This window comes from Mchenga conophoros, linkage group LG12 (genome assembly GCF_057382185.1).
Source record: "Mchenga conophoros isolate Kocher_MC1m ecotype Shallow Benthic linkage group LG12, M_conophoros_male_GT1.1, whole genome shotgun sequence".
In the NCBI taxonomy this organism is placed as follows: domain Eukaryota; kingdom Metazoa; phylum Chordata; class Actinopteri; order Cichliformes; family Cichlidae; genus Mchenga; species Mchenga conophoros.
The window spans coordinates 25,072,352-25,099,307 of record NC_140537.1 but is presented as its reverse complement, the minus strand read 5'-3'; the positions used below and the strand labels follow the sequence as shown (position 1 = coordinate 25,099,307).

The 26,956-nt window shown below is 39.2% G+C and overlaps 1 protein-coding gene across 5 annotated transcripts in view; it reads left to right on the top strand.

The window, feature by feature from the left end:
• fancc (FA complementation group C) overlaps window positions 1–26,206 on the top strand; it is a 33,190-nt gene extending 6,984 nt beyond the window's left edge. For 3 of the 5 annotated variants that reach the window (XM_085294738.1, XM_085294739.1, XM_085294740.1), the window contains 14 exons: window positions 921–1,008; window positions 1,144–1,238; window positions 8,436–8,543; window positions 8,642–8,700; window positions 9,287–9,451; window positions 9,741–9,894; window positions 13,134–13,189; window positions 13,297–13,396; window positions 14,812–14,887; window positions 18,001–18,100; window positions 21,357–21,531; window positions 22,331–22,543; window positions 25,003–25,151; window positions 25,233–26,054. In XM_085294738.1, the coding sequence (XP_085150864.1) occupies window positions 921–1,008; window positions 1,144–1,238; window positions 8,436–8,543; window positions 8,642–8,700; window positions 9,287–9,451; window positions 9,741–9,894; window positions 13,134–13,189; window positions 13,297–13,396; window positions 14,812–14,887; window positions 18,001–18,100; window positions 21,357–21,531; window positions 22,331–22,543; window positions 25,003–25,151; window positions 25,233–25,248 (1,554 nt within the window). In that variant the 3' untranslated portion in view covers window positions 25,249–26,054. Of the gene's footprint in view, window positions 1–920; window positions 1,009–1,143; window positions 1,239–8,435; window positions 8,544–8,641; window positions 8,701–9,286; window positions 9,452–9,740; window positions 9,895–13,133; window positions 13,190–13,296; window positions 13,397–14,811; window positions 14,888–18,000; window positions 18,101–21,356; window positions 21,532–22,330; window positions 22,544–25,002; window positions 26,055–26,103 lie in introns of those variants that run through there. The other 2 variants (XM_085294741.1, XM_085294742.1) reach the window with 2 other exon arrangements.
• The last annotated feature ends 750 nt before the right edge of the window (window positions 26,207–26,956 follow it).

Sequence of the window (26,956 nt, the reverse complement as noted above, 5' to 3'; positions counted from 1 at the left end):
GAAGCGTACACCTGTTTATTTATATGTATTTTCTTTTCCAAATCTAAGCTCAAAGCCTCAGTCTCCAGTTTGAATGAAAATTCTGCCTTTTGCTAGCAAAGGTAAAACTAGAATGAATTAAATTTGTGACAGATATATTTATATTTTGCTAAACTATAAGTTAGGTCTGGATATTGTTAAAGAGCCATTTGTAGAAGTTGTAAAACTAGTTCTGGCCTTAAAAGATAAGTACTGGGACAAGCTCTGCTTTATTATTGTTCATATGAGGGTATCGGCAGTGTTTTTTGATATTCCATTAAATGAAAATGGATAGAAATTAAAGTTATAAGAAGTCAAGTGTAAAAGTCATTCCAGTTCAAAAGCAGCATCTGCTGTTGCTCCAAACATCTCTGGATGTTTTAATTGGCTGTGAGGTGAACTATATCACATGGTCTGTTATTCTGAGCTGGATAAACAAGCACACAGGTATCGCACCCTTGACCAGAGCCCTGTTTTGCAATGTGTTCTGTTTTCTGTATCTATCACTGTTGAGTCTATGGAAGGAGTTGTGACATGACCATAACAAAGGAAACAAGGTGATGCGTGAGCAGTATACTGTACAGCTGTTGATGTGTCTGTTACTCAGCTCAGTTCTAATTAGGAAGGATTGTGATTATAAGATTCTTCTAATGTTTAATGTTATGACAAAGTGTTGCTAGGTTAAAAGGATAAATGAAACAGGTGACGAGGTGCAAACATCTGTAATACAGTGAAACAATGAAAAGATATTTCCTTTGTTGTCCTTCTTCCATTTGTGTCATATTTTCATCCTATTAGAAACATATTTCTGCATGTACCTTCCCAGAAGTAAGAGAGTATTGAAAATGAAAAACACGTACAGTATAAAGTCTTTTTTTTCTCTCCCTCTTTCTGCCTCTAAGAGCTCAACAACAGAAACCATGAAGAGGCTGCCCTTCTTAGGCCAGCTTTTGGGTCAGCTGTGCTGGAATCCTTATGTCACCGTGTGTGGTGAGTGGAGCTTCTGGACAACTTTCACTCAATCGCTAGTGGGTTTCACAGCCCCAAAACAGATAAAAGTAATAATGATGGTAATCATTCTCGCATGGTGTATAATGCGTTATGTGGTGGTGTATTTTTTTGCAGATACAAGCAGAGGGCTGCTGCTTGGGTGTCTTTGGGGACTGTACTCAGAGCGTCCAAGCAATGCTGTGGAGAAAAAAGCCAACCAGTGGATACGGGTACGCACTTAGCATTTTAAATCTTTATCAGTGGCTCATTCAGGTTACTAATAAAAGTTGGTCTGACTTTTGATATATTTTGAAGATGGTCACAGTTTTGTATATGGCTCAGTGCTTTTTTTCAGTATATCTGTGACTGTTTATGTCATATAAGTTTAGTGATTACCAGTGATAATTGCAGCATATTCACTAAGACCTGGTGACCTGATATATTTTATTGTGAGAATGTCAGAAAAAGACACAAAATATATTACACAAAGGGGAACAAAGATGGTTTCACTTGAATATGCAGTGAAGATGTAATTCGTGTCTGAAGCCAAAATTCTCAAGTTCACTTCACAAGTTGACTTAATATAGAAACTTGTGGCATGTACTATATGTGTTATAGTTCTACTGTGAGTAGATATCTATCACAAAAAAGGAATCCTGGAAAAAATAGAGGCGAAAGGAACTATAAAATTCTGATATTGTACTAGTTGTTTTTATGCCTTTATAACATTTAGGCATTTTCCTTCCTATTGCCATCATATTAAAACCTGGTGTGTTTGCTATTCATGTTCTAATTCGTTCTGGACCGAGTTGACATACAGATTATTTGGCTGTTACAGATCATTCTTTTAGCAAATACTCATAAAAGAATCTCTCTTTGACTGCCTTCGGGCTGCTGAAGAGATTTTCAGTCTAATATACTTTTAATAGGAGTTTGATGGCCAGCTCTCTCTTTCCTCTCCAATTGGACATGGATGATGAATGTCGTAGATTGGATCTCTGTTTGCCTAAGCTTTTGTGCCCCAAACTGTAAAACATATTTTGAAAGCAAATCAAAATGGACTGTTTTACTGCCTCTTGTCACCAGAGGAGGATCAGCCTTCATATTATAGTTAGCGGATCCTGCTAACTGTGTGTTCTCAGGGCGCACATACAAAGGAGGGAACGGGAACAGAGGGAAGAAAAGATTCTGTGGTGTTCAACTTTGAGAGGGTTCACACAGATGGCTTATGATAAACAATGTGGAACATTCACATTTTTGCCAGATTATCTGTGTGTTAGTATTACTTGGATTAATTTCTCATCTAATAAAACATCCTTTTAATTGGAACAGTGTCTTGGAAGTAAACTTTAAATTTTGCCAGAGGGTCTTTGACCTGCAAGAGGAGAAGCAGAGTGCATGTGTGCATTGTGGTTGTGTACATAGGTGTACGTGAACTATACTAAGATATGAAGATTAATATTACTTTCTCAAATAACAATAAGACTCGTTTATGATTAGATAGGAGAGATGACCTGTCCTGGGTGTAGCTCACCTCTAGCCTGATGACAGCTGGAGTAGGCCCCAGCTCCCTCATGACTTTGAGCCAGTTTAGATAAGGGGTTAATAAAAATGGATAGATGGTGAAGATATAACCGCTCAGTTACAGTTACAACAGTTGTAACTTAAAGAATGAACTGGTGCCGTCTACACGAACAGCTAGAAAAACCTATTTATTTATTCATTTATTTACTATCACCCTATCACACATGCATATGTCAGTGTATTGTGCATTGTAAAAAAATCAGATTACACTGGAGGAGTGGAGGACAGAAAGTGGCAGGCCTAAAAAACTTTCTGTAGCAGATGAACAGTATCTAAAAAGTCATGTTTTTAAGAAAGGTGAAAAAACTCAGCTAGCAAAGACCTGACACAAAGGACCCCAACTGAAGAGTGTTAGTGGATGGCTGGCTGTCAAGAAGCCATTCTTGAGGTAGTTGAAATCATTGTCATTATGTACGAAGGAGGTCAGGAGAGAGGTTCAGTGGTTTACAGCCATCTGTAAAACACGGTGGAGGCTTTTCCTAGTAAAGTAATATAAATTAGGGGTGGCTACAGATTTTTTCCCATACTGTAAATAAAACCATAAATTAATCTAGAGACAACTTGGTTAGTTTTTCCAGTTTTTCCATTGTATTTTCAAAGTAATGTAATGCTTGTTCATGATGGTTTGGTAGTAGCTGCACTGACAGCCAGTGCTGGGTTCACTGAGGTCATTTCTAGAAAAATGGTTCACATGTATTGTGTACTGTGTAGCACTTGAAAGTACAATAACATAACATAACCACCTCTGTAGCTGCTCCTCATTGTCCTTCTCTTGTCCTCAAAAGGAGCTTCCATTTACCGCAAAAGACGGGAATAACGGGAAGAACAAAAAAACCTTTTCACCGCAACTCGGCCCATCTGGGAGAACAGGGCAGATGTATGGTTTTAGGCCAGAGATGGTCTGTCTCCGTGTCTCTCCCCGTGTCTGTGTTGTGTTGGGCTGACTGTCCTGGAATGCAGAAAGCAGCCTGTTTTCTGTTAGCCCTGTCTGATCTTGCTCCCCAACATTGTTTTCTTGCTGCCTCTGTAATAAGCTGAGTTTCTGATGCTAAGTGGCACCTAATTTTTATTTTTTTTTAATTTAATTATTTTTTGTGCATGTTTGTGCATGCACATTTGAGTATTTGCACTAATATGTGTGTTTTGCCTGCCTGCTACTGTGTGTAATGTTAGTAGCCATATATTTCTATTTTTATTATTAAAAAAATGATAGTACTTAAGAGTACTCAGCCTTTTCTCCCATGTGTCTTTGCCTCACCCCTCCCTGTCTGCCTCTTTTCCCCACATCTGAGTGTTCTGACTGGGTTTGAAGAATTCCTGTTATAGCTGTAGGCTATGTCAGATAGTCATTAACTCAATTGGTCTGTTTCTCGACATCCTGTACTTGCAGAGAGACCACACAGTGCTGCACTACCATGGCATGAGCTTTGAGGAGATGACAGATAAGCAGAGCATGAGAGTATAATATTAGAGGGACAGAAGATGAACCGTTTGATATCTTAATCTTTGATGTCTATCTTTAGTGACTCAAACAGAGTGAACCACAGCTTGGCCCTGGAGCCACAGTGGCTACTTCACTTTTAAAACATATTTCTTATTATTGGCTAACACTGGCTCCTTTTATGTGTTTTTATTTGAAGATGAAAGTAGCTTTGTCTCCATTTATCTGATTCTTTTTGGGTGTCATTGCCCGATTGACTGAGATTCTCTTTTCCATTTCTTCCTTTTATTTATGAGGAAGAGTTTTTCATCGTTTCATCGCTTGTTTGTTTTCTACTTGATACACAAACAACATATCTAAGCGTTAAAGACTGTGACTTTTAAATGGCCACCAACAGACACATGCATTCTCATGTCAGAATTAATAATTATAGAATTAATAGAAATAACTATGAGTAGGGCTTGCAAGAATACTGGGCATGTAAAATGAATATGCACCTGACACTTTATTAGGTACACCCATTCAGCTACTTATTAACAGAAATATCTCGTCAGTTAATCACATATCAACTCAATTGCTTTAGGCATGTAGACCACCTGCTGAAGTTCAAACTCAGTGTCAGAAAAGGGAAGAAAGGTTGATTTAAAGCCTCTTTTCCATTAGTACCTACTTGGTTTGACCAATTTTCTATTATAATCGAGTACCACCTAATGTACGTTGTCGTTGTCATAGCAGTGCTGCATAGCATGGCAATCGGTGGCATGCAGTGTGACAACGTTTTTTTTAGTGCCTGCTCGCATCGCTTGGAACAACAGCCGAGCAGGTAACCTAATGGAAAACCCTGGAAACCTTGGCGATCCATGGTGAGTCAATCAGAGGAGTTACTAATGGAAATGGGGCTCTTGAAGTCGGATGGGCTGGTTTGAGTATTTCAGACACTGCTAATCATCTGGGACTTCCCTGCACAACCATCTGTAGGGTTTAGAGAAAATGTTTATTTAAAAAAAAAAAAAAAACTATACAAAAAACTAGGGACAAGTATCTTGTTGATGTCAGAGGAAAATAACCAGACTGCTTCAATCCAGTAGGAAGGCAACAGCAACTCACCACTCAACATTTCTTATAACCAATGTGGGCAGAAGAGCATCTCTAAACGCACAGCACATCAAACCTTGAAGCAGATTAGCTACAGCAGCAGAAGACCGCACCGGGTGCCACTCCTTTTAGCTAAGAGCAAGAAACGCAGGCTACAGTTCACACTGGCTTATCAAAACCGAACAGCAGAAGATTGGAAAAACATTGCCTGGTCTGATGAGTCTCAATTTTTGTTTAGAAATTCTCCCAAACTCAGTCCAATAAAGCACATTTGGGATGAAGCGGAAGGGTGGGTGGATTTATAATTACAATTAATTACCAAAAGCACTTTGTCATACTTTTCCCTTAAAGTCAAAAGTTAAAATTTAGAATAAAGGAATATAATTAATGTTATTTTGTCTACTTGCTAACGATTTTGTTTTTCTTTTCCTATCATAGCATAAATCATGACCAATGTGTCAACAAAAGGGAAGCTCAGTCTAAAAAAGAATCAGTGCATTGAAAAGAATCAAAAAGCTAAAACTATATCATAAAAGTTGCTGAATTTAAAAGGGGTGTTTCTTGTAAAACTTTTATTTTCAATCTGAGTTGGCTACATGACACAAATGATTTTCTTTCAAAAATCAATGTCTTAAAATGTCCATATACACAAGGTTTATGGGGTCAAAAGTGACACATTTGGCCATTTTGGTGGAAAACTTAAATTGCTCTTGCTTCTTTCCTGTAGCTGTCTTTGTGCCAGGTTTGAGGGCAGTTGCTTCTCTCTTTATTATTTTCTATAATGAGCCTTTTTTGCACTCTTATCCTTCATTTCGTCTTCTTTTTTTGTCTTTGCTGTTTTGACCATCTGAGGTTATACTTCAGTCTTTCTTTGGTTTTGGGAGAATTCAGTCATGGCTTAGTAATTGTTAACAGACACCCATCAAAAACAACCCAAGCCTTTGCGTTGTGCATTTTTCTACATCCTCTGTTTTAATTTTAGATTTATGGAGGGATAATTTCTATGGCAGCAATGGCAGTCAATGTCCCCAAAGCCAACTTGGTTGCTTATGACTTTTAAACTGCAGCCATCGCAGTGCATTCCAGTGTCCCTCTGATATTTCTTCTAACCAGCCTCCCTTCCCTCTCATTCCCCAGCCTCACTGTGCCTCCTTACCAAGGGTGGGATAAGATTGATCGGGTTTTTTTATGCACTCAATGTGCAGAGTTTGAGGGCTCTCAGATGGTAGTTATTGGGTTGTTTTTTGCGACTATGTGGAGGGTAAGCATCTTAGCGTGTTGTAGGGCTTTGCCAAAGAAACCACACATCCTCACCAACAACGCTGCAGCATCCCTACATTGGTTTCTGTTTTTCTGCTTCACTTGAGTTCTTTTCTTTATAAATTGTGCTCCAAAGTCTCCTTTTCTCCTTATCTATTGTTAAGCGCACACTGTTTGTAGTTTTAGGGGATTGGTTCTTTGTGGTATAGATGTTTCTCTGTTTTTACTGCAGCTCTATGTCTAGTGAAGATGTGAGGCTTTGGCTGTTTCTGTTGGATCTCACTTTCCAGCCTGCAACAGTATGTCAAATCTGTGGTTGAGTTGAGGGGATTTCTAAAGTTTAAATCAATCTCTAATTTCATGTTATGGATCTTTGAGTTTTCAAGCACTTCTGAAGGAATTCTGAAGAATATTTTTGTCAAAAATTCAGCGTATCATTCACGAGACCACTGAATGCTGTGTGGCATCACTTTTGGTTTTTAAATGCCAACACTGAAAGTAAAAACAAGGCGATATGTCTCAACGCTTCTTCTGCTGTGACATATTTATTAAATATTTTGAGAAATCGTACATCTTGGCAGTTTTGCTGTTTTATTGAAAGCGGTTTGAAAGTTACTCATGTAGCATTGTGCCTTACACTATGAGCATTGTGTTCCCTCCTGTTGTTCCTTGATTACGACCAGCATTTTTTTGAAGACCAGAATCAGCTGAGTTTATTAGTCTAGTTTATCAGTGTATGATGAGGCCCCTTTTAAAAAATTCTCGTAAAACACCAAGGCCCTCTGTAAGAAGGAATGTTCATCTCTGAAGTTGCTCATATGCTGTCCATACAGTCTCACTTACTGGAATACCTTTTCTCCACTCATGTGTTTCAAATGATGTGATGCCAGTAGAGTCATCCTATATTCCAGTAACTAATTAGCTTTGATGTTATGGATCTTAGGGTTTGGAAAATTGTATCAAAGTCTTGTTATATTGTGATGCACGTACAGTCAAAAGAAAAAAAAATCACTGGACTCTGCAGTCCTGTGGAAAAACTAAGTACACCCTTTGATTCATGAGCTTGCAGAACAAGCTTTACCAGCAAAATCTTGAAGTAATCATTTCTCTGGGACTTTATCAGTCTCTCACATCATTGTGGAAGAATTTTGACCCACTCTTCTTTACAGCATTTCTTTAATTCATTGAGGTTTGTGGGCATTTGTGTATGCACAGCTCTCATAAGATCCCACCATTGCATTTCAATTGGATTGAGGTCTGGGCTTTGACTGGGCCACTGCAAAACCTTGATTCTTTTCTTTTTCAGTCATTCTGTTGTCCATTTGTTTCAAGTGTTTTGTCTCATCATCTTGTTCCATCTTGTTCCATTACCCAGTTTGGGCCAAGCTTTAGCTGTTGTACAGACTGCCTGTGATTCTTGAATACTTTGGTATACAGGGGGAATTCATGGTTGACTTGATGCAAGGTGCCCAGGTTCTGTGGCTGCAAAACAAGCCCAGATCACCACCTGTTCATCACTGTATTTCACAGTTAATATAACAGATTTAGGCTGAAATGTGATGTTTTTTGTTAACATCTTTATTTTTTGTCTCATATACAAAGGACATTGTTCCAGATGGCTTGTGGTTTGTTCAGGTGAAATTTTGCAAACCTAAATGGTGCCATCTTTTTAGAGGCGTAAGGCTTTCTTCTGGTAGCAGTTCTAAACCAGCCATGCTTGTTCAGGCTTTTTGTGATTGTCCTTTCATAAGCTTTAACATTTACATTCTAACTAAGGCTAGTAGAGCCTGAGCTCAAGCTCTTACACTTTTTGGGAACTTTCCAGAGTATTGAGCAGTGGGTTGGCAAGGATGTCCGTTCCCGAGAAGATTCTGTAAACACACATTTGAATGGTGCAGACCACCAAACCAATCTTTTATTAGCAGCACCTGATTGCTACTTGCGTTCTTAATTCCTATAGAAGCCATAAGGGTGTTTCTTTTCCACATGGCTGTATGCATACAGTACATATATTTTTCTTCACATTGTGTTTTCTGGCCTTCCACAGAAAGTATTGTGTCAGCTTTCCACAGAAGAAGATGAAACTGCAGCACAAGCGTTAATGAAGTGTACGGGTGTACCAGCTAAAGAGTACCACCTTAAAGTCCTGAGAAAGGTATTATTGCTTTGTTTCTGTTGGTATCATTCATTACATACAAAGATATTGAATTTAACATGCTTTATATGTAAACTGTGCTTTGACCGGCTTTTCAGAAGGTGGCGCTGCTGCAGGAAAACGTTGGACAAAGCTGCACATTATTTAACAGTCAGAGGTAAATGTGAAAAATAAATAAATAAAATATGTAGACCAGCTGGATAAGTGCCATTCATATTTCATCAGTGGGTTGTTTTGTTTCTTAACGAAAATGTTGTAAAATGGTGAAAAAATTAATCATCATAGTTTATATAAAACCTTCTTGAAACTATCTTTAATAAAGGCTAATAAAAGTATTTATTAGCATTTATATACAGCAGAGAAAATAACAAATCCTCACAGTTTAGATCCAGGGATGGTGAGGTAATCAGTCATTTAACATCATATTAGCTAACTGTTTGACTAACTGCTGCCACTCTAGAGGACACTAATAGATAGCTTTTGTCAAAGTTGTTAGTATTAGCTTGTAGAATGGTTAGTATAATTATGTGTGCACTTAAAATCACATTTGAATCCAACACACTGTGAATTTTTAAATAATAGGATGTGTGGAAAGGAGGACTGAAAATAAAACTTGAGCCTGGATGGATTTCTGTCTTTTCTATGATAATAGCAGAGTTGTTTATGTTTAACTTGAGGTAAAGTACTGTGTTTCATTGTTCTGGTAACAGTGACAATAAAGATCTATCTTATCTTCCATGTAGGTGTTCATGTGACAGGATTGTGGATATATCAGAGGCATGCATCCCCATTGTCACTTGTCCCGAGGCATCTTCTCTCATTAGTCTATTGCTACAGCGGCCGGTGGCTTGTGTCACAGAAGGTCTCAGTGAAGACTTTCTGAATGCTTTGACCTCTGCTTACTCAAGGTAGTAAAGTATTAAGGGTTTGAAGCTGAATATTTTATGACCTAGTCCATTATCACATTGTATTTACTGTACTATATTGAGCATTTTAATTGTTGTATTTTATAGATTGGAGCATTACATAGGCAAACAAAGGGCGATTTCTTGGCTCATATAGTTGAGATGTAGAAAGGATTTTCCCAAATGTAACCCGGAATTTTATCTGATTGTGATATACATGCATCTACAATATACACAATATTCACAGCTGGGAATATACATCCAGTGATGTAAGTTATTCTTCTTTTCCCAGGCAGGGTTTGGCATTGGAGGAGCAGGCCTTGGTATCTCTGTGGTATCACAGCTTTTCCAGCCTGGAAGAAGCAGTCCTCAGTCTGTTGCAGTCTGTTATAACTACAGGGTTAACACCACAGAAGCTAGAGCAACAAGTAGCACAGTCACTGCTGGTGGGTAAACGTTTGTTTTCTAGTTATTTTCTACCTTAATTCTGCAGTGTACAAAACGTCAAAAAATACCCATGATTCTCTATCAAAGCCTGAGTTTGAAACCCAGACAATCAGTTATATTGTAAACTTTGAACATTTGAAAATTAGGAGCTGATTTAAAATACATTTGAAACAGTTACATCTAAATCGTACCTGACATGATTGTTGACTAGTCTGCTGGGCTATAGATCAAGTCTCATCTTTTTTCCCCCATCATTTACATTTTATAGCAACAATTTGGCAATACTATTGTAGTTCATGACAGTCACAGAAGTGCCAAAAAGTTTTTAAAAAGTATACGTGCTGTATCTGAAGAGCCGAACTTATGATGAAATACGAGTATCTAAGGATATTGTTGTTTTATGTTGACAGAGTTGGAGAGAATGTGCAGAATGTTGTCCTGTTGTACTGTGAGATTTTCTGCAGTTTTACTGCTGCATGAATTGGCCTCATTTATTCATATATTGGTGATATACTGCTGCTGTTAAATTAGTTTGTTATGCACAAACTTTGACTCATCTGCCCTGAATTACAGGGGCTCGCATGAGAAATCATTGCACACTCCTTATGTGTTAAGCTGCAGTTTTAGCTGCTTCTAATATAGGCCTTGCTGCAAAATTTTGCTGATTATAATATGCATAATTCTGGGAAACATTCCTTTGCTTTTTTTGGTGACTCTTTATGGACTGTTCTTGCCCGGCTAACACCAGTTGGCTTTGCGCTGCATGGGTCTCACATAATTTGGCAAGCTCTTAACCCCATCTCACATCATTTGGCCTGTGCTACACAGCCTTTGCTGTGCCGGGTAAGTACGGAGCTCTCTGTCGCTCGAGTTCTTGGCCACTCCTAAGTTCATATAACTTAAGATCATGTCCAGTCAGAGGTGATTTTGATTTATAAATTGTTATGACTGGTTGATGAAAATGACGTCCTCGTTGCTGCAAAGTGCTCACAAAGTAAAAGCAGTGAGTGGTGTTCTTTTTTTTGGGAGGAGGGGCAACAGAGGCTGCTTTTTTTTTATCCCACATTTAAAACTTGTTTGCCAAATTAGTGAAGCCTCAGTGAGATGTAAGGACAACAATAATAATTAAGTGTGTCACTGAAACAAGACAATTCGAGAAAGCTGTGGAAAAACACTGAAATTAGATACAACAGTGCCAACCCGAATCTGGATGTGTGTCTAAAGCAGACATTTTTTACACATTGTTTGTGCCAAACATCTGTACACAACAATAAAATACTTGTGTGCGCGTTATGAATGGCATCCTATTTACCTAGCCCTTTGATTGCACTCCGAGTGGAAGTTATAAATGTCAGTGAAACTCAAGACGGAAACAAAATTTGACCTGTCATCTTGCTCCAGTTAACTTGGATAAAGTTTGTCAGTTGTGTCACTCTTGTTTTCACAGAGTGATGGTCTACTTGAGCTGTGTATATAACAAGGTAGCAAAGCACACGTTCTCAGTTTTAGATAGGGACATGCTTATTTGCATGCACTGACACTGCATGCACAAAAATGTGCGTGTCTGCTAACTTCTGGGTTAGATTCCTGCTTCTTCCTCTTTAGTTTGCAGGGACTGCTTTGATGGAAAGTTTTATAAACAGTTGAACTAACTTTGTATATAAGGGATGTAATTTTTGCCTGTTTATTTCTCTGCTCCGGATTTACAATGGCATGTTTGTATGTTTGGGAACCCCTGGACAGATTATTCATGTATATGTTAATGTCTGTTTGCTAAAGGGGTTGTACTTTACAAGGTGTGCCTCCACTTTTGGTAGAGCTGTACGATCTCTGATTTTCATCACCTTACACACAAATATATACATTCAGATTCGTGTTTCGTGCATGTTGAGTATACAATGTGTAATATTCTGTCGGGATACAAATAACGTGAGACATAAAAGCACACTGGATTGCGTCTCTCCTCAACTCTTTTGCTCACTTGTTTAGACTACATTCAAAAATGGGAACCATGGAATTACTCTTACATTCCTCATTTCGGCTTGTCCCACCCCCATGTGATCCAGTGAGAAGCGCAGGCCCAATAACAATAAACACTCACTTCCTGGGTCTGACTGCCAAAAACAGAATGTTTGTTGTGTGCTGTAATTGACCCTCCTTGAAGTGTTAGTGGTAAGGTATGGAGGAAGACGCTAAAAAAGTCCCATCTGTTTTTACTAAGGCGGAAACCATGACAGTTCACATGCATGCATGCATGTTGGCATGCAACCCACATAATATGCAGATGTACACTGTTATACATAAACTCTATGGAATTCCATACCCGTGCAAACAGGCTGGTTAATGGTGTCTTCTGAACTGAGAGGAGAGAAAAGAAACACACATGTTATAAAACTAAGAATAAAATCACTTTGTTACAAGATGTTGTAATTACACCACATAAACACTTGGCGGTGCTGTTTATTTCTGTGAATGTAATTGGTCTCATAATTTGGCGCTTTGTGTGGTTAAAAGTCTGCCTAAACTGGTGGAAATGCAATTTAGCGCCCTATTTATATAATCAAGTTCTAACCTATTAGTGTTTTAATTCAAACAGTGAACGGTGAGCTACATTTTTTTTTAAAATACTGACACAAGTGGTAGCTCTAAATTGGCTATGTGTAAATTAAATAAGTTAAAAGGCTTACTCCTATCTGCATCCCTTCTGTATCATTCCACTAGCACATTATTTTGCAGGAATAAAGCCATTTCTCCCCCATAGTGAAGTGCTTGTCCTTATATAAGATGGGTGTTGGGTTGGAGGATAATTAGGGACTAGAAAATATGAACAGTGCAGCTGTTAAATTTTTGTGCTGGGGCGTTTAAGAATGTGTTAAATCCAAAACACATGATGAGTGCATTTAAGGAGGAGATGAGAAAGTAATTGTGTGTGGGGGTGTTTGTGTGTACGTGAAGGAAGGGCTGACAGAGTGGTAAACTGAGTGTTTAATGAGGAGAGAGTGAGAACAAGGATAACTGAGGCTTAAAAGCAGAATGTTTCTGGGTGATTCAACAGTGACACCTTCTGGTCAGTATTCTGGACAAACATTCAAAGTGGTTTAATGGGAGCAGGTATTTATTGTCAGTAATTTCTGTATGGATTGGATTGGTAGGGTTTTTTATTTTTTATTTATTTTATTTATTTTATTTTTTTAGCATTTGTGAAGTATTTAAATTTTTGTGTGTTTCTGTGTTTCAGCCTAAAGCTTGTGCTCAGCACTGCTCAATATTCTTGGTTGTAAATGACATCTTTAGGTGAGTTCTGGCTGAAATATGTTATGTTTGTGTAGAAAGTCAGCATATATTTCTGGTGCTTACTGAATATTACAGTGATATGCTGTTACTGAACGTGTACTTTGCAGGTCCATCCTTAAGCAAGCCGAAGGAAATGAGTCTGTTAAGACTCTGGTCCAAACCTTTACCAAGTGTTTCCTGAGGGAACTGGCACTGCTGAAGCCTCAGGTCAGCTACAATAAATGCATACATGTTTGTTTCTTGCAGCACTGCAAACAGTCATTTGACTAATAGATTATTTCAGTCTATTCATCTCTAGTTTCTGAAAACATTTTGACAAAGGCTTGGATTCGCAAAGTTGCATCTGAACAAACCACAACACTTGCAACACTGCAACAATGTCCTTTGGACATTTGAGACCAACATTGAGATATTTGGCCATAATGCACAAAAAAAAAAAAAACACAGCAGATCAGCACAAAACCTCATACCAAGTACGGCGATGGAGAGGTGATGATATGGGCTTGCAACAGGACAGGGATCTCAGTCACAGCGGAAAATCTGCAATGGAAGGGAAAAGAAGAGAGTCCAGGTGCTGCTCAAAGTCCAGTCAAATTGTGACAGGACCTTAAGAGAGTTTTGCATAAATTATTTGCCACAAACTTCACTCAGTTAAAGCATTGTCATAAAAAGAACTAAATTTCTCCATGACAATGTGAGAGCCTGTTAAAGTCATACAGAAAATGATCACTTCAGCTTATTGCTGCTAAAGGTGATTCTACAAGCTACTGAATCACAGTTTTTCAGCAGGCCGTATGGAGTCCTGTGAAAACTTTCTCTTTCACAGGATTGTAGGTGTCGAGCAGATTTTCTCCAGTGATTCTTATCTAGCGTGGAAACTAAAGAAAGGGTACTTTTAAACCTGAGGGTTATACACAAACACAGCAGTCGACAAGCAATTACCTCTAGAGCTGCAGGAAAAATCACTTACTTGATGAATCCTCCACTTTATTATCACTTGAACTCCAGCTGGGAACCTGCTGCTCACACCTAACACAGCACATTTCACACCCCTGCATCATAGACAATGAATTCACATCATCAGTTTGCAGGTAATAACTCTGTACAGATAAATGTGGAAACCACTGTGAGCTCTTACACTTCTGTGTCACTGTGTACTTTCCAACTTTTGCTAAAACTCTCAGCCCTCAGCTGACACATGTTCTCTGTCACTGTTTGGGGAGCATTCATCCAAACAGTTTGTGGGACTGTAAGGAATAATCTGGCACTTACATGTCAGCCATTCCAGAAAACAGATGTGTTACTATGTAGGGATGATGTATTATCTGCTATGCAGCTTTGTGAGTAGAGCGTTTCCTTTCTTTTCACCTCTATTAACCACTAGATGGCAGTGCTATAGTGCATTTACAGTGGCCTCGATTTTAATGGCTGTAGTCACCCTGCACAAAACGCTACCTATTACACGCTACATTACACATTAGCACCAACTGTATCACTGTTACACAGCCTCCCATTCAAAATGCCATTTTTCAGGCTTTCAGAGCACACTGATGCATGAGTTGAAGGAAACTGTGATTTACATTGATGAAGCTGAGGTAAAAATGTGCTTTGTGTTGTTTCAGACAAGCATATCTGTGAAAGCCTTCTTCCCACAGTCGCCTTCAAGTCTGCTGGTTCCCCTCTTGACGATGCCATCAGGTCAGTGTGCAGACACACATGTTGTGTGCGTCATCGTCTGCTTTTGGATGTTTCACTCTGACACTATGCACAAAACCCATCACTGTGAAGAAGACCGTGATTAGTTACGCTTTATCACTGTGTAAACAGTTTTCCTGCAGCAGAATGAACGGTCTTTTGTGCGTCTTGTTCTTGCTAATCAATAGTAGTTAGTTTATAACTATGAAGCCTTTTATGTCAGACATGAAAAATGGTGATTTGAAAAGAAACGGAGGCTTAGGTGTCAGTGCCTGTGTTATTGGGATAGCTGTTTTCCTGTTTTTTATAAAAATGAACAAATGAAAATATGGGTCATCATACATAAACACACAAAGCATTTTTATTTGTCTTATCAAAAAGGATCAGTATTATCTATGCTGGATGTGTATCACTGTGCTAACAGTTTTTGTGTTTGGGAATCTTTACAATTAAAGAGATGCACAGTAGGTGAGTGCAGGAGCAAAACGGAGCAGTAAGCTTATCAGTGTGTGCCCAGACTGGCCTGTAGGCAGGAATGATTTACATGAATGGAGCCATTTAGGGACACGCTGGAGCCCAGCCAGAACTCAGAGTTAATTATTACTGTGTGTGTGTGTGTGTGTGTGTGTGTGTGTGTGTGTGTGTGTGTGTGTGTGTGTGGTGAAGGGCAATTTTTCACCAGGGACTGAATAGAAATGGTACTGAGAAAAGTAGAAGATTTGAGGATTTATTATGATTCGTGCCCTCTCTGAAAAAGCCACGAATTACATTTTAGCATTGCATTGTTAAAACACAGCCTTGGGAAAAAACTTGGATCACGCTGACAAGTATTTGAAATATTTATTCAAGTTTGTTTGTCAACCTCAGGTGTCATTTGGACTGCGTTTCTGTGAAAAAATTTGGTTTGCGGTGGGAAATCTATTTTTTACAATGCAATGTGAAAAAACTATTTTAACAGCAGTTAAAATGAATCCTGAAAAGCACAAGAAAGTAATCACAGTTGGGCCATTTCTGCTTTGAAATTACACTCATTGGCCACTTTTCAGGTACACCTGTTCAGCTGTTTGGTATTGGTATGCAGTTAGAAATGGTCAAAACAACCTGTTGAAGTTCAAAACAAGCGTCGGAATGGGGAAGAAAAGTGATTTAGGGCAGCGGTCCCCAACCTTTTTTGCACCATGGACCGGTTTATGTCTGACAATATTTTCATGGACCGGCCTTTAAGGTGTCACAGATAAATACAACAAAATAAAACCAGTACCGGTACCAAAAAAAAGAAGATTTATTGATAACACACGGGAAAAGACTCAGGGAAACAGAGTTAAGGATAAAAATAACAATAAAAAACGATTAAAAACCCTGAAAACCATAAATTTCACACCCGAGCCTCAACTCTCGTGGCCCGGTACCAAACGACTCACGGACCGGTACCGGTCCGGGGGTTGGGGACCGCTGATTTATATGGATTTCAGAAAATGTTCCAATGAGATTTTCTCACACAACCATCTCCGGAGTTTACAGAGATTGGTCCAAAAAAGAGAAAATACCAAGTGAGCAGCAACTCTCTGGGTGAAAACGCCTGTTGATGCCAGGAGTCAGAGGATAATTGCCAGACTGCTTTGAGCAGATAGGAAAGTAACAGTAACTGAAATAACCACTCCTTACAACCAAAGTATCTGTGAACACACAAAACATCAAACCTTTAAGCAGATGAGCTACAGCAACAGAGGACCACACTGGGTCCTATTCCTGCCAGCTAAGAAAAGGAAACTGAGGGTACAGTTCACACAGGCTCACCAAAATTAGATAACAGAAGTCTGTAAAAATGTTGCCTGCTCTAATGAGTCTTGATAGCTTCTGATGACTGCTTCCAACAGGGTAATGTAGGGTAATGTGAACGGTTGTTTTGTTTTGTTTTTAAACATGACTGTGAGTGCACTGTACTCTTCCACAGTCACCAAATCTCAATTCAGTAGAGCACCTTTTGTTAGTTTCCATGAGTTGTGAGCTCGAGTTTTTACTTTTGTAATTTCAGTAGTTTTGTTTTCTGATCCTTGTGTTGGATACCTCTTGTATTATCTGTGTCTCTACTTTAGTTATTGATGACTTTAGATTTATTAGTTACCTTCCTGCTCCTTTCCTTACCTCAGGCCTGTGATTCTTTGTGTTTCTGTAAAGAGCTCAGCAATAAAGCTCCCTTTGTGAGATTACTTTTGGTCTCTGGAGTCTTGCATCTGGGTCCACTCCCTGTCTACCACACATCCGAACCGTGACACCTGTGGGATGTGGTAGAAAGGGAGAGAACCATCTGTGATTTGAAGCGAAAAATCTGCAGCTATTGTGTGATGCGATCATGTCAATATGGACCAAAATTTCTGAGCGATGTTTGCAGCACCTTGCTGTATCTGTAACACAGAGAATGAAGGCAGTTCTCAGCTCAACACTAGCAAGGTGTACCTAACAGAGTGTCCAGTGAGTGTAAATGTGCAAGATATTTGGAGGATTGTTTATGTATTTTACTAATAAAAAGCTTAACTATTATCTTAGCTAAATATAATTATATTATCTATTTTAATATATGTGAACATGCTTTTTTTCTGGTAATATGATAAGATTTAAAGATTTAACAAATCTAAAACGAGGCTGTCAAAGGTATACAAATATTTATTGGTTTTGGTCCTCTTATCCGTCTATTTCAAACTAAGGGAATAAATTTATCTATGAAGATCTCTTTTTGGATTCAGTGAAACTGCTGTGCCATTTTTGCTGTATTTTGACTTTCAATAGACCAAATAATTTTCCCGTAAATGTAGAAAATAGCTGGCAGATGAATCAATAATTAATATAATTGCTGGTTGCAGCAGTTTGCGGTGTTATGGGGAATTAAATGTTGGAGTCACATTTTGATTCTTGGGTTATTGTAGTGCTACATTTACCACACACATATTTCAGTAATATAACTTTTCTAATAATAATAATAAACGTATTTTTCATTATTCTTGAATGGTTAGTTCAAGATTGACTTAATAGTTAGCTTTGGATCAGTGGATTGTAAGAAGCGATTATTTGTGCAACAAGCCATCATTATGTCATTAAATCTGAATCTGTTCTTGCAGAGATGCCTCAGGGGGCTTGGAGAAATCACCTGAACTGGCTGAGCAGCTCATTACAGAGACTGACAGAGGAGGAAGAGGAGGGAGACGGCAGAAGCACCAGGTTAGAGTGAGAATGGCTCGCGGAGAGAATGTGTTAATGTGTGCCTGCTTCCACCACCCTACTGAATGCCTGTGCGGTGTTCTTATTTCCATTAGCTCTTGTTGAGGGGGTGGTTAGTCAGATATTTTTCCCTTGCCTCACAGTACAGAGGTCCTGGAGGAGTGCGTAGCTTCTCCAAGCATTCATTAGAGGCTATTAGCTTAGGAAAGAGAGAACTGTGGAGAATACAAGTGAGTGGGAAAATGAGTGGAGAAGAAGTGGATAGAGTAGAAAAAAGATATAACGAAACAGAGAAAAGTAGACTATTTAGTCTGGGATTCATGAAAAAAGAGAATAGGGGTTTCTGATTAAAAGAACATCAACTAGGTGATGTCGTGGAGATGGAGATGGAGACGGATGACTTGATGCCCTTCAGCTGCGGTTTTTAACAGGGCCCATTATCCCCACTGTCGCCTCATTCTGGAGTTGAGTGCAAAATTCCCAAAACATTGTTTCGGAGCCAGCGGTGGGAAAGTAGTGTGTTGTGTTGCTCCAAGCAAAGTTGCAGCTGCCAAGGCCCTGCAGAGGGCTGCTGCTGTTCCTATTTGGAAGCCAAGTGGAGAGAGGGAAGATGAGGAGGAGAGCTCTAATGATGGTATTAGGGAAATCTGAGAACGAGATCCTTATCGCTCTTCTGACTTGAAGTCATTCTTGCTGTTGCAGCTGTGAAGCTCTGTTCGCTCTGTTGTACCACTTTGTCTGCCCAAATCTCAATTTCTTTGCCAATATTTCTTCTTTCTCTTTTTACTTTTAGATTTACGGTTCTCATTTTTTATAAAACATTAATCTAACGAGAAGCAGCTTGCCTACAATATGAACTTGTCTACGAATGATGAGAAAATACAGAGAATATTGATACCTTTCAAGATCATAACCATCAGCTGATTGGTTTGGACATCAAAGGACATCAGACCTTGTTGCTAATTACGCAGAGCCCATCACGAATCGTGATGGCTGAATGAAGGTTTTCTAGTTTTGTACAAATGTAGTAGTTTGAGGTGTTGTTTATGATGCTCATCAATAGATCAGACAATGACTTAGATCTGCATCATCTGCATTTAAGTCGCTTTGATCTTCCATTGATCCTGTCAATGGGGGTGTGCTAATTTCCATGGCAGGGACTCAGTTGTGGTTCATTCATAAAGTCCTAATGAGTCAGTTGACAGCCTGCTATCAGAGTTTTTTTTTCTGCTCTACACTGAACACCAGATTGTTTTAGTATAATTTTGCTCAGTTGCCATCTCAGTTTGACAGCATGTATTTAAAACAACAACAACAAACAAACCATCTTCTCTTCTTTATGGCCACTTTTTTTCAATGTTTGGAAAGCAGCCTGGGTATAAATTGTTAGGCTGACAGTCAGCAGTTGTATTTTCCACCAGGACTTTGGGGAAGGCTTTGTAGAGGGGAAAGTTGTACATATTCACACAAATACCTCGGAAAAACTGAGACTAAGTTGTAGATTAAGTGCCAAGCTATTAACAAACTGAACCAGACCACCCAACTGGATCAGCAGCTCCTGTGGAAGACTGTACTTCCCCAGTTGTCTCAGGAAGTACATCCTCTGCTGGGTCTTTTTGAGGATGGAGTTGATGTTGGTCTCCCACTTCAGGTCCTGGGAGATGGTTGTACCCAGGAACTTGAAGGTCTTAACAGTTGACACAGGGCTGTCTGATATGGTGAGGGGGAGCAGAGTTGAGGGATGTCTCCTGAAGTCCACTGTCATCTCTACAGTCTTAAGAGTGTTCAGCTCCAGATTGTGCTGACTGCACCAGAGTACCAGCCGCTCAACTTCTTGCCGGTATGCAGACTCATCACCATCTTGAATGAGGCCAATGACAGTGGTGTCATCTGCAAACTTTAGGAGTTTGACAGCTGAGTTCTTGGAGGTGCAGTTGTTAGTGTAGAGGGAGAACAGTAGTGGTGAGAGGACACATCCTTGAGGGGCACCAATACTGAGGGACCGGGTTTCAGAGGTGATCTCCCCCAGCCAAACTTGTTGCTTTCTGTCTGTCAGGAAGCTGGTGATCCACTGACAGGTAGCTGGTGACACGCTGAGCTGGGAGAGTTTGGAGGAAAGAAGTTCAGGCACAATGGTGTTAAAAGCCGAACTAAAGTCCACAAACAGGACCCTGGCATAAGTTCCCGGGCGGTCAAGGTGTTGCAGGATGTAATGCAGCTCCATGTTCACTGCATCATCCACCGACCTGTTTGCCCGGTAGGCAAACTGCAGAGGGTCCAGCTGGTGGCCTGTAATGTCTTTCAGGTGGGCTAACACCAGTCGTTCGAAGGGTTTCATGACCACAGATGTTGACATAGTTGACATAATCAGTCATGAATTTTTAAGCATAAATGACCAGCATGTAGGATTTATTGGCATCTTGCAGTTTGGTTGCAGATTGCAAACAACTAAATACTCTTCCGTCACTCCTCCCTTTCCAAGAGTGAAGCTAAGCCACACAGGAAAGCTCTCTCTCTATATATATCCAGTTGGTGCTCTGTCCACTTTGGGCTCCTGTAGACATATTGCTGGCACAACATGGTCTACTTGATGGAAGAGTTTTTTTTTTTAGCTTACAAAAAAAAATAATAATAATAATAATAATGGATTGGATTTATATAGCACTTTTCAAGGCACCCAAAGCGCTTTACAATGCCACTATTCATTCACTCTCACATTCATACACTGGTGGAGGCAAGCTACAGTTGTAGCCACAGCTGCCCTGGGGCAGACTGACAGAAGCGAGGCTGCCATATCGCGCCATCGGCCCCTCTGGCCAACACCAGTAGGCGGTAGGGTAAAGTGTCTTGCCCAGGGACACAACGACCAGGACAGAGAGCCCAGGGATCGAACCGGCGACCTTCCGGTTACAGATGCGATTCCCAACCCCCTGAGCCACGGTTGCCCCAAAAAAACTTCTACTTACAGGTGATTATACACTAATTTAAACATAATCGTGAATCCTATACTTCTTCTAAGCTACAATTCCCCCTAAATCCTACAAACTGTTGGTTTAATATAACTGATGGTGTTTGCTATTGAATTATTCATTTTTTTAAAAAGAAATTGTACCCTGTGAGGTATGTGTTCATATAATATATGTTCTCTCATGTGGTACAGTGTCTTTTCGGTAACAAATCACTTCCCAATGATACCCACTGTTCATGAAGGGTTCTACTTCTGCTGTTAAATGCTGCTTCTCCTAATGTCCTGCAGGGGGCACCACAACGTGTTTGAGGCCTGGTTCCTGCTGGTTCAGTGTGCCCACTGGGTACAGGTGGCTGTCCAGCTGCTGGTCACATCTGGGACTGAAGATGGTGATCCCTTTCTGTGGCTGTTGATATTCTACCACTACCCCACCAAGAGGTGGCACCACAGAGCTTCACAGCTGGTGAGTTTGTTTGTTTTTTGCATAAATCATTTTAATCTAGTTATATGAAATCCAAAATTTTCCACTTAAATAATTGCTTAGTAAGTGTTGAACTGATCGATGCAGATATTTCTGCCCCGTCATTATAAACTAAGAAGGCAACCGGGGATCTTCTTAAATAGACTTTGTTTGAAAACCAGTTTGTTCCAACTATTTCTCTTCTTTTACCAACACTGCGGCAGCTAAGTGCTTCAGCATAACTCGGCAACATAACATCGGGGATAGTCTGTTATTTGCAGGTCTGTTGTTGTTGAAAGCAAAAGAAACAATACAGAGGGGCAAAAAACGGAATAACACATTAATGAATTAATTATGGATGACCCCTAACTGAGAGGGAGGGAGTGAGACAGTGGTGAAGAGAGGGAGAGAGATATAGATGAGAGGGCTGGGTGGAAAGGGTGATGTAGTATTGATTTCTCAGTGAGTGTCTGGGCCAGCTTTGCCTGAGTTTTACCTCTCTGTCTCTTGCTTGTCCGCCTCCCATCATAACCCTTGGAGACTCCACCATCTCCTCTACTACAGTTGTACGTTCTTCTCTGCTAGGCTTTCTTGTTGTCTCATTTTTGAATTAGCAGTCTGTTTGTCATTTATTTTTTTACATGAAAGACACCAGAAGACCCGTTAAATCTGACTTGGTTGAAATTGAGCATGCTCTCTTTCTTTCTTTCTTTCTTTTTTTCTTTCTTTCTTTCTTACTTTCTTTCTTTCTGTCTTTCTTTCTTTCTTTCTTTCCTTTCTTTTTAAACATCTTTCCCACCAGGCACGGGCCAAAGAAGCTTGGAACCACATACGCACTCTTTTCTCAGGCGCAGCTCATCCTCTTCCCAGTGACCGCCTGCAGTCACTGGGCACGCTGGTTTCACCACAACCTGAGCAGCAATCATTTGCTCCATCATTGACTGTCAGCCTTTTGGTTAATGTTGCCGTTTTCTGCCAGCTACCACCAAGTGGCTCGGCAGAGGTTTTACAGGCGGTGAGGAAAACTGTTTCTCTTCTGTCATTTTCAGATTATTGTTCCATCCAGTTCTTATTAAATGCAAAGCTCAGTATGCATAATGCTTGAAATGCTGGACCTTAGATACAAGCTACTGACAAAGAAATGCTTCAAAGGGTCCATTTTATAGAGAAAGATGTTAATCATTTCGGCCCTCCTTTCATGCTGTATGCAAGGTTTGATCTGAATGTTCTGCAAATGAAATCCATTTAAATCAGGAAACATACATAATTAAAACCTGGCTAGTTTTCCCCTCAAGGTTGTGTCCTTGGGACACCTATAGACTACTTCCACACCCTCTGCTAGTTTTCAGAAGGTTGACCAGTCAAACTCGTGCAAGCTCCTGTGTCAAACTGGCCCAACGTCCATGTCCAAGGTCATTGCAGTAATGATAATTAGGTCTCAGGGATAGGTGGAAGGGTCCAGGAATTACTGGCTACACCAGCACAGTCTTAGCCCACCACCCATTCAAGCTGATGGGTGAACATTTTGACACACTGGATCATCTCAGATACATAAGTATGAGTGCAAATGATTGGTCTGAAAGAAGGTGGTGGTCCATAGAAACTATTTTATGTTGACAGCTGTTTTTTAAATGTGACTTTCTTTAACTCATTCACTCACACAGACACACACAAAAAGTAGGTACACCAGCACTTTGCATAACCTACTGGGTTGGAGGGTTCAGTGTCCTGCACCGGTCTTTTTTTCTACAATTTCATTGTACATGTACAGTGACAGTAAAGTGCTTTTCTATTCTAATCTATTCTTGGACATTTGGACAGGTTGAAACATGGATCAGATGCAGCCATCTGAGAATATTTCTCGATTCTCTTTTTGACAAAGTCAATCCTGTGGCAGGTCTTTAAAGCCTCTAAAACATATATGAAGTCTGTCATCTTTATTATGCTTTAAAAGTGTAAAGTTTGGAGAAATGTGACATGTAATTCCCAATAGCAATACCAACACTTTGGGAATGTGAATCATTCCTAGTATTTAATGCCTTTCAATCCCGATCACAGATCTGAGTGCGTTTTGTATAAAAATGGGCAAATACTTATTTCAAAAGCTTGCCTTACACTATTAACTATTAGAAAACAGTTATATGTTTAGAAAATATTTATTTTTAAAATTATTTTCTTTTTTTAAGCACAAATACCCTAAAACACCCCCGTTCATTCAAGTTCAAGTTCATTTGCTAATATAAGTCATTAAAAAACACAAACTTGTTCATTACTGTTGTACAGCCTTAATAGTAATATTCTACATTAGATGTTTTTCCCCCTATTAATACATTTTTATATATATATATATATATTTTTTTTTTTTACGTTTAAAGTCTGAAATAAAATAAATTGTCCCACATTTGTCCGTCCGTCCTGTTACTCTTACCAGTCTTTTTGGATAGCTCCCCTCTATTGGTCTGCTAGTTACATGACTTACAGTAAGTTGTATTAGTGTTTTGGAGGGAAATCCTCTATAAAAGCCAGAGTAAACATCAATCTTTCATCAACCGTTTCCCCCCCATGTTTCAGAATGGTTCACAGATGCGTTAAAGCATAACCTGTTCACCCTGTTACCCTTATTTACAGTGTAAACAGATATTCTTTTGTAATTCCGATCACATGGTTCATAAACATGTTAAAAATAATGTTTATGGTCTTCATTTGCTAGCCTGTTGTGCATCACATGAGGAATAATGGTTGATTTAAGAATAAAACGTCCACCCTGTTACTGCTTTCCACAATAAGAGGGTGGATACACAGTAATGGGCAGGTAGATCATTGGTGTGATATGTACATTTCTGTGTGTATTTGAAATGTATTCAAAACCATGAGGTGAAAAGCTGTTTAGTTTGAATAATCTTTTTCCATATTTTCGTATCTAAACCCCAAAACATCTTAGGCAGCAACACTGTCCATGTAAAGGAAGAATATTAAAAATTAGGTTTGCTAATTGGAGATAAAATAAACTGACATGATTGTATTTCTATTTTTTATATTATACCTTGTATATAAAATAAAAATTATAACAAAGTCAAAATGTATAAATGGCAGTGGTTGCTGTAGCTGTTGTCATGATTAAAATAAGCAAGCATGACGTGAGGCTTTATTTTGAAGTACTTGTACGTTATCATTTCTTTGCTTAACTAAAAAGTTATTTTAGTATTTCATTTTTATGTGTCTCATATGCATCAAATCTAATGATGTAACATGTACTTTAACTTACGTGTGAATGTGGGAAACACAAGATTTTTCTACACGTTCCAATATTAAGAATTATCTGGTGTCATATTATAAACGTGAAGTCAGGTTTCTTTATGATTATGCCCATGAGACGAGATTTGGTTTTTCTGGTGATGATTTTTGGCCCAGTCACGGCAATAACTGTTTTGTGTGTGTGTGTGTGTGTGTGTGTGTGTGTGTGTGTCAGTCCAGGTGGTGGATCAGTCTGGTCTGCTTGATGAAGCAGCATGTGTTCTCAGCTCACTGGAGCTCAGACTAAACGAAGGATGCTGTTTATCAAGAGACACAGTTCATCTAAGGATCAAGGAACTTCAAAAGACGATAACGCAAATGCATTCAGAGTGAGCAATAGGCACACACGCACAATTACATACCAAATTGTACAAAACCACGCAACTGTGAGCTCATCCCTGGGCTTTTAGCTCGTTTGCAGAATAACAAATAGCCATGCTCTCTTGTTGATATACCGTGGAGCGGTGACAGGACTGTGTCAAAACAACGGAGCCAGGTCACAGACATACGCACACAACAAACAACTGCCGAGGCCCACAAGGACACTCTGCGTGACAGATCACGCTGCATAGCAGCAGCAGCTCGTACGACGTGTCAGAGTCCTCCCACTCTCATAATTGCCTCACAATATAAATCCTTCATGCTACACATGCCGACTGTAAGACGTAGGTTTGTGGGGAGGAAAGCCAAACGCCAGTTATCGTCGTGTAATTACTGTTTCTGGCTTGAAAAACATGCTCCAACAGTGCTGAGTGTATGATAAATGTAAACGATTAATGTCACTCATGCAGATATTTCTGTATGTACTTGTACTGTATGTAAATAGCTTTATTGTTTGTAAAGCTCAAGGTCTAGGTCACATTTGATTTAAAACTGGAAGCAAACGGTGCTTTTAGATTACACTTACTGTTACTACTAGCTGACTGCTGGAGTTGGATAGAATGTAAACAAATACATGTGCATGTATTTATGCAAACTATGCATGTATAGTTTGTAGAAGAATTAATTTTTGGCTTCTTTCATTATTCAGGAAATAGTTTTTGTTGTATGATGCATCATTCAAATGAAAAATTAGAGTGATTTCTGGAATTTGTGCGCTTAAAAATGTCATTGAACCATTAAGTATTAGCAGAACATTAGTGCTGCGCTGTTTTTTGTTATTTTTATGCTCTGGATTTGTGAAACAAAAGGTATACATCCTCATATTAATCAATTAAATGCACTTGTTATGAAACACCTTATTATAAGTCTCCTCGCCTTCTTATCCTCTGCATGTCATAGTGGGACATAAGACCACATCAAGTTCCCTCCACGCTGAGCTTCCCTCCAGGTGTAGCCCATCTCCTGTAGCTCTGCCGCAACATTTCTCCTCCAGGTGGTATGGAGTCTGCCCGGCTGTAATAAGTGTCTCGGATATGTAATTTACATATAAAATCAGTGTAACATCCACGAGTGCCTGACTAATCTTCAGCTTTTCTCTGTTTTGTCTCTAAAACAAAAGCTGTACACGGATTTTTAACAAAACATTTTATTTTAACATAAACAGCAAATACAAAAAAATCAATTATACACAAACAGGTTTGCCGTTAGTATCTGCAGAGCAGCACATGTAGAAATGCCCTGAGAGTTGCCTGTTTCAATACAGGAAAAAAACCCGAAAAAACTCGAAAAACATTACTCACCTCAAAGAATTTCCAGTCTAAACTCCAAAGAACCGAATCGTGACTTTAGACTAAACAGACTCACACTTACACACACACCTACACAAACAGACACTAACAGCAGCTCAGCTTGGATGAACATGCAGTGACTTTTCCTTGAAATATGTTTTGTTTTGTTTTTTACATAATTACATTATTTCTTTTCTATTTTCTCTTTCCACACCAACAATACAACATCTCATAATGAACAGATTGTATAGTTATGGGTTACAATTCACTTTTCAATTCACTTTTTTTCCTACATTTAAATAGGAGAATGAAATTGGATTAACTGACTGGTGGGAAATCAGCAAACAGTCAAAAATTGAGCCAAATTTGACGGATGAGGTTAAACGTTGTCCGTACAAATATTTTGTGTGTAACTGAGTCATCTAAAGCTGTTAATCAATTTATTCATTAACCAAATATATTAA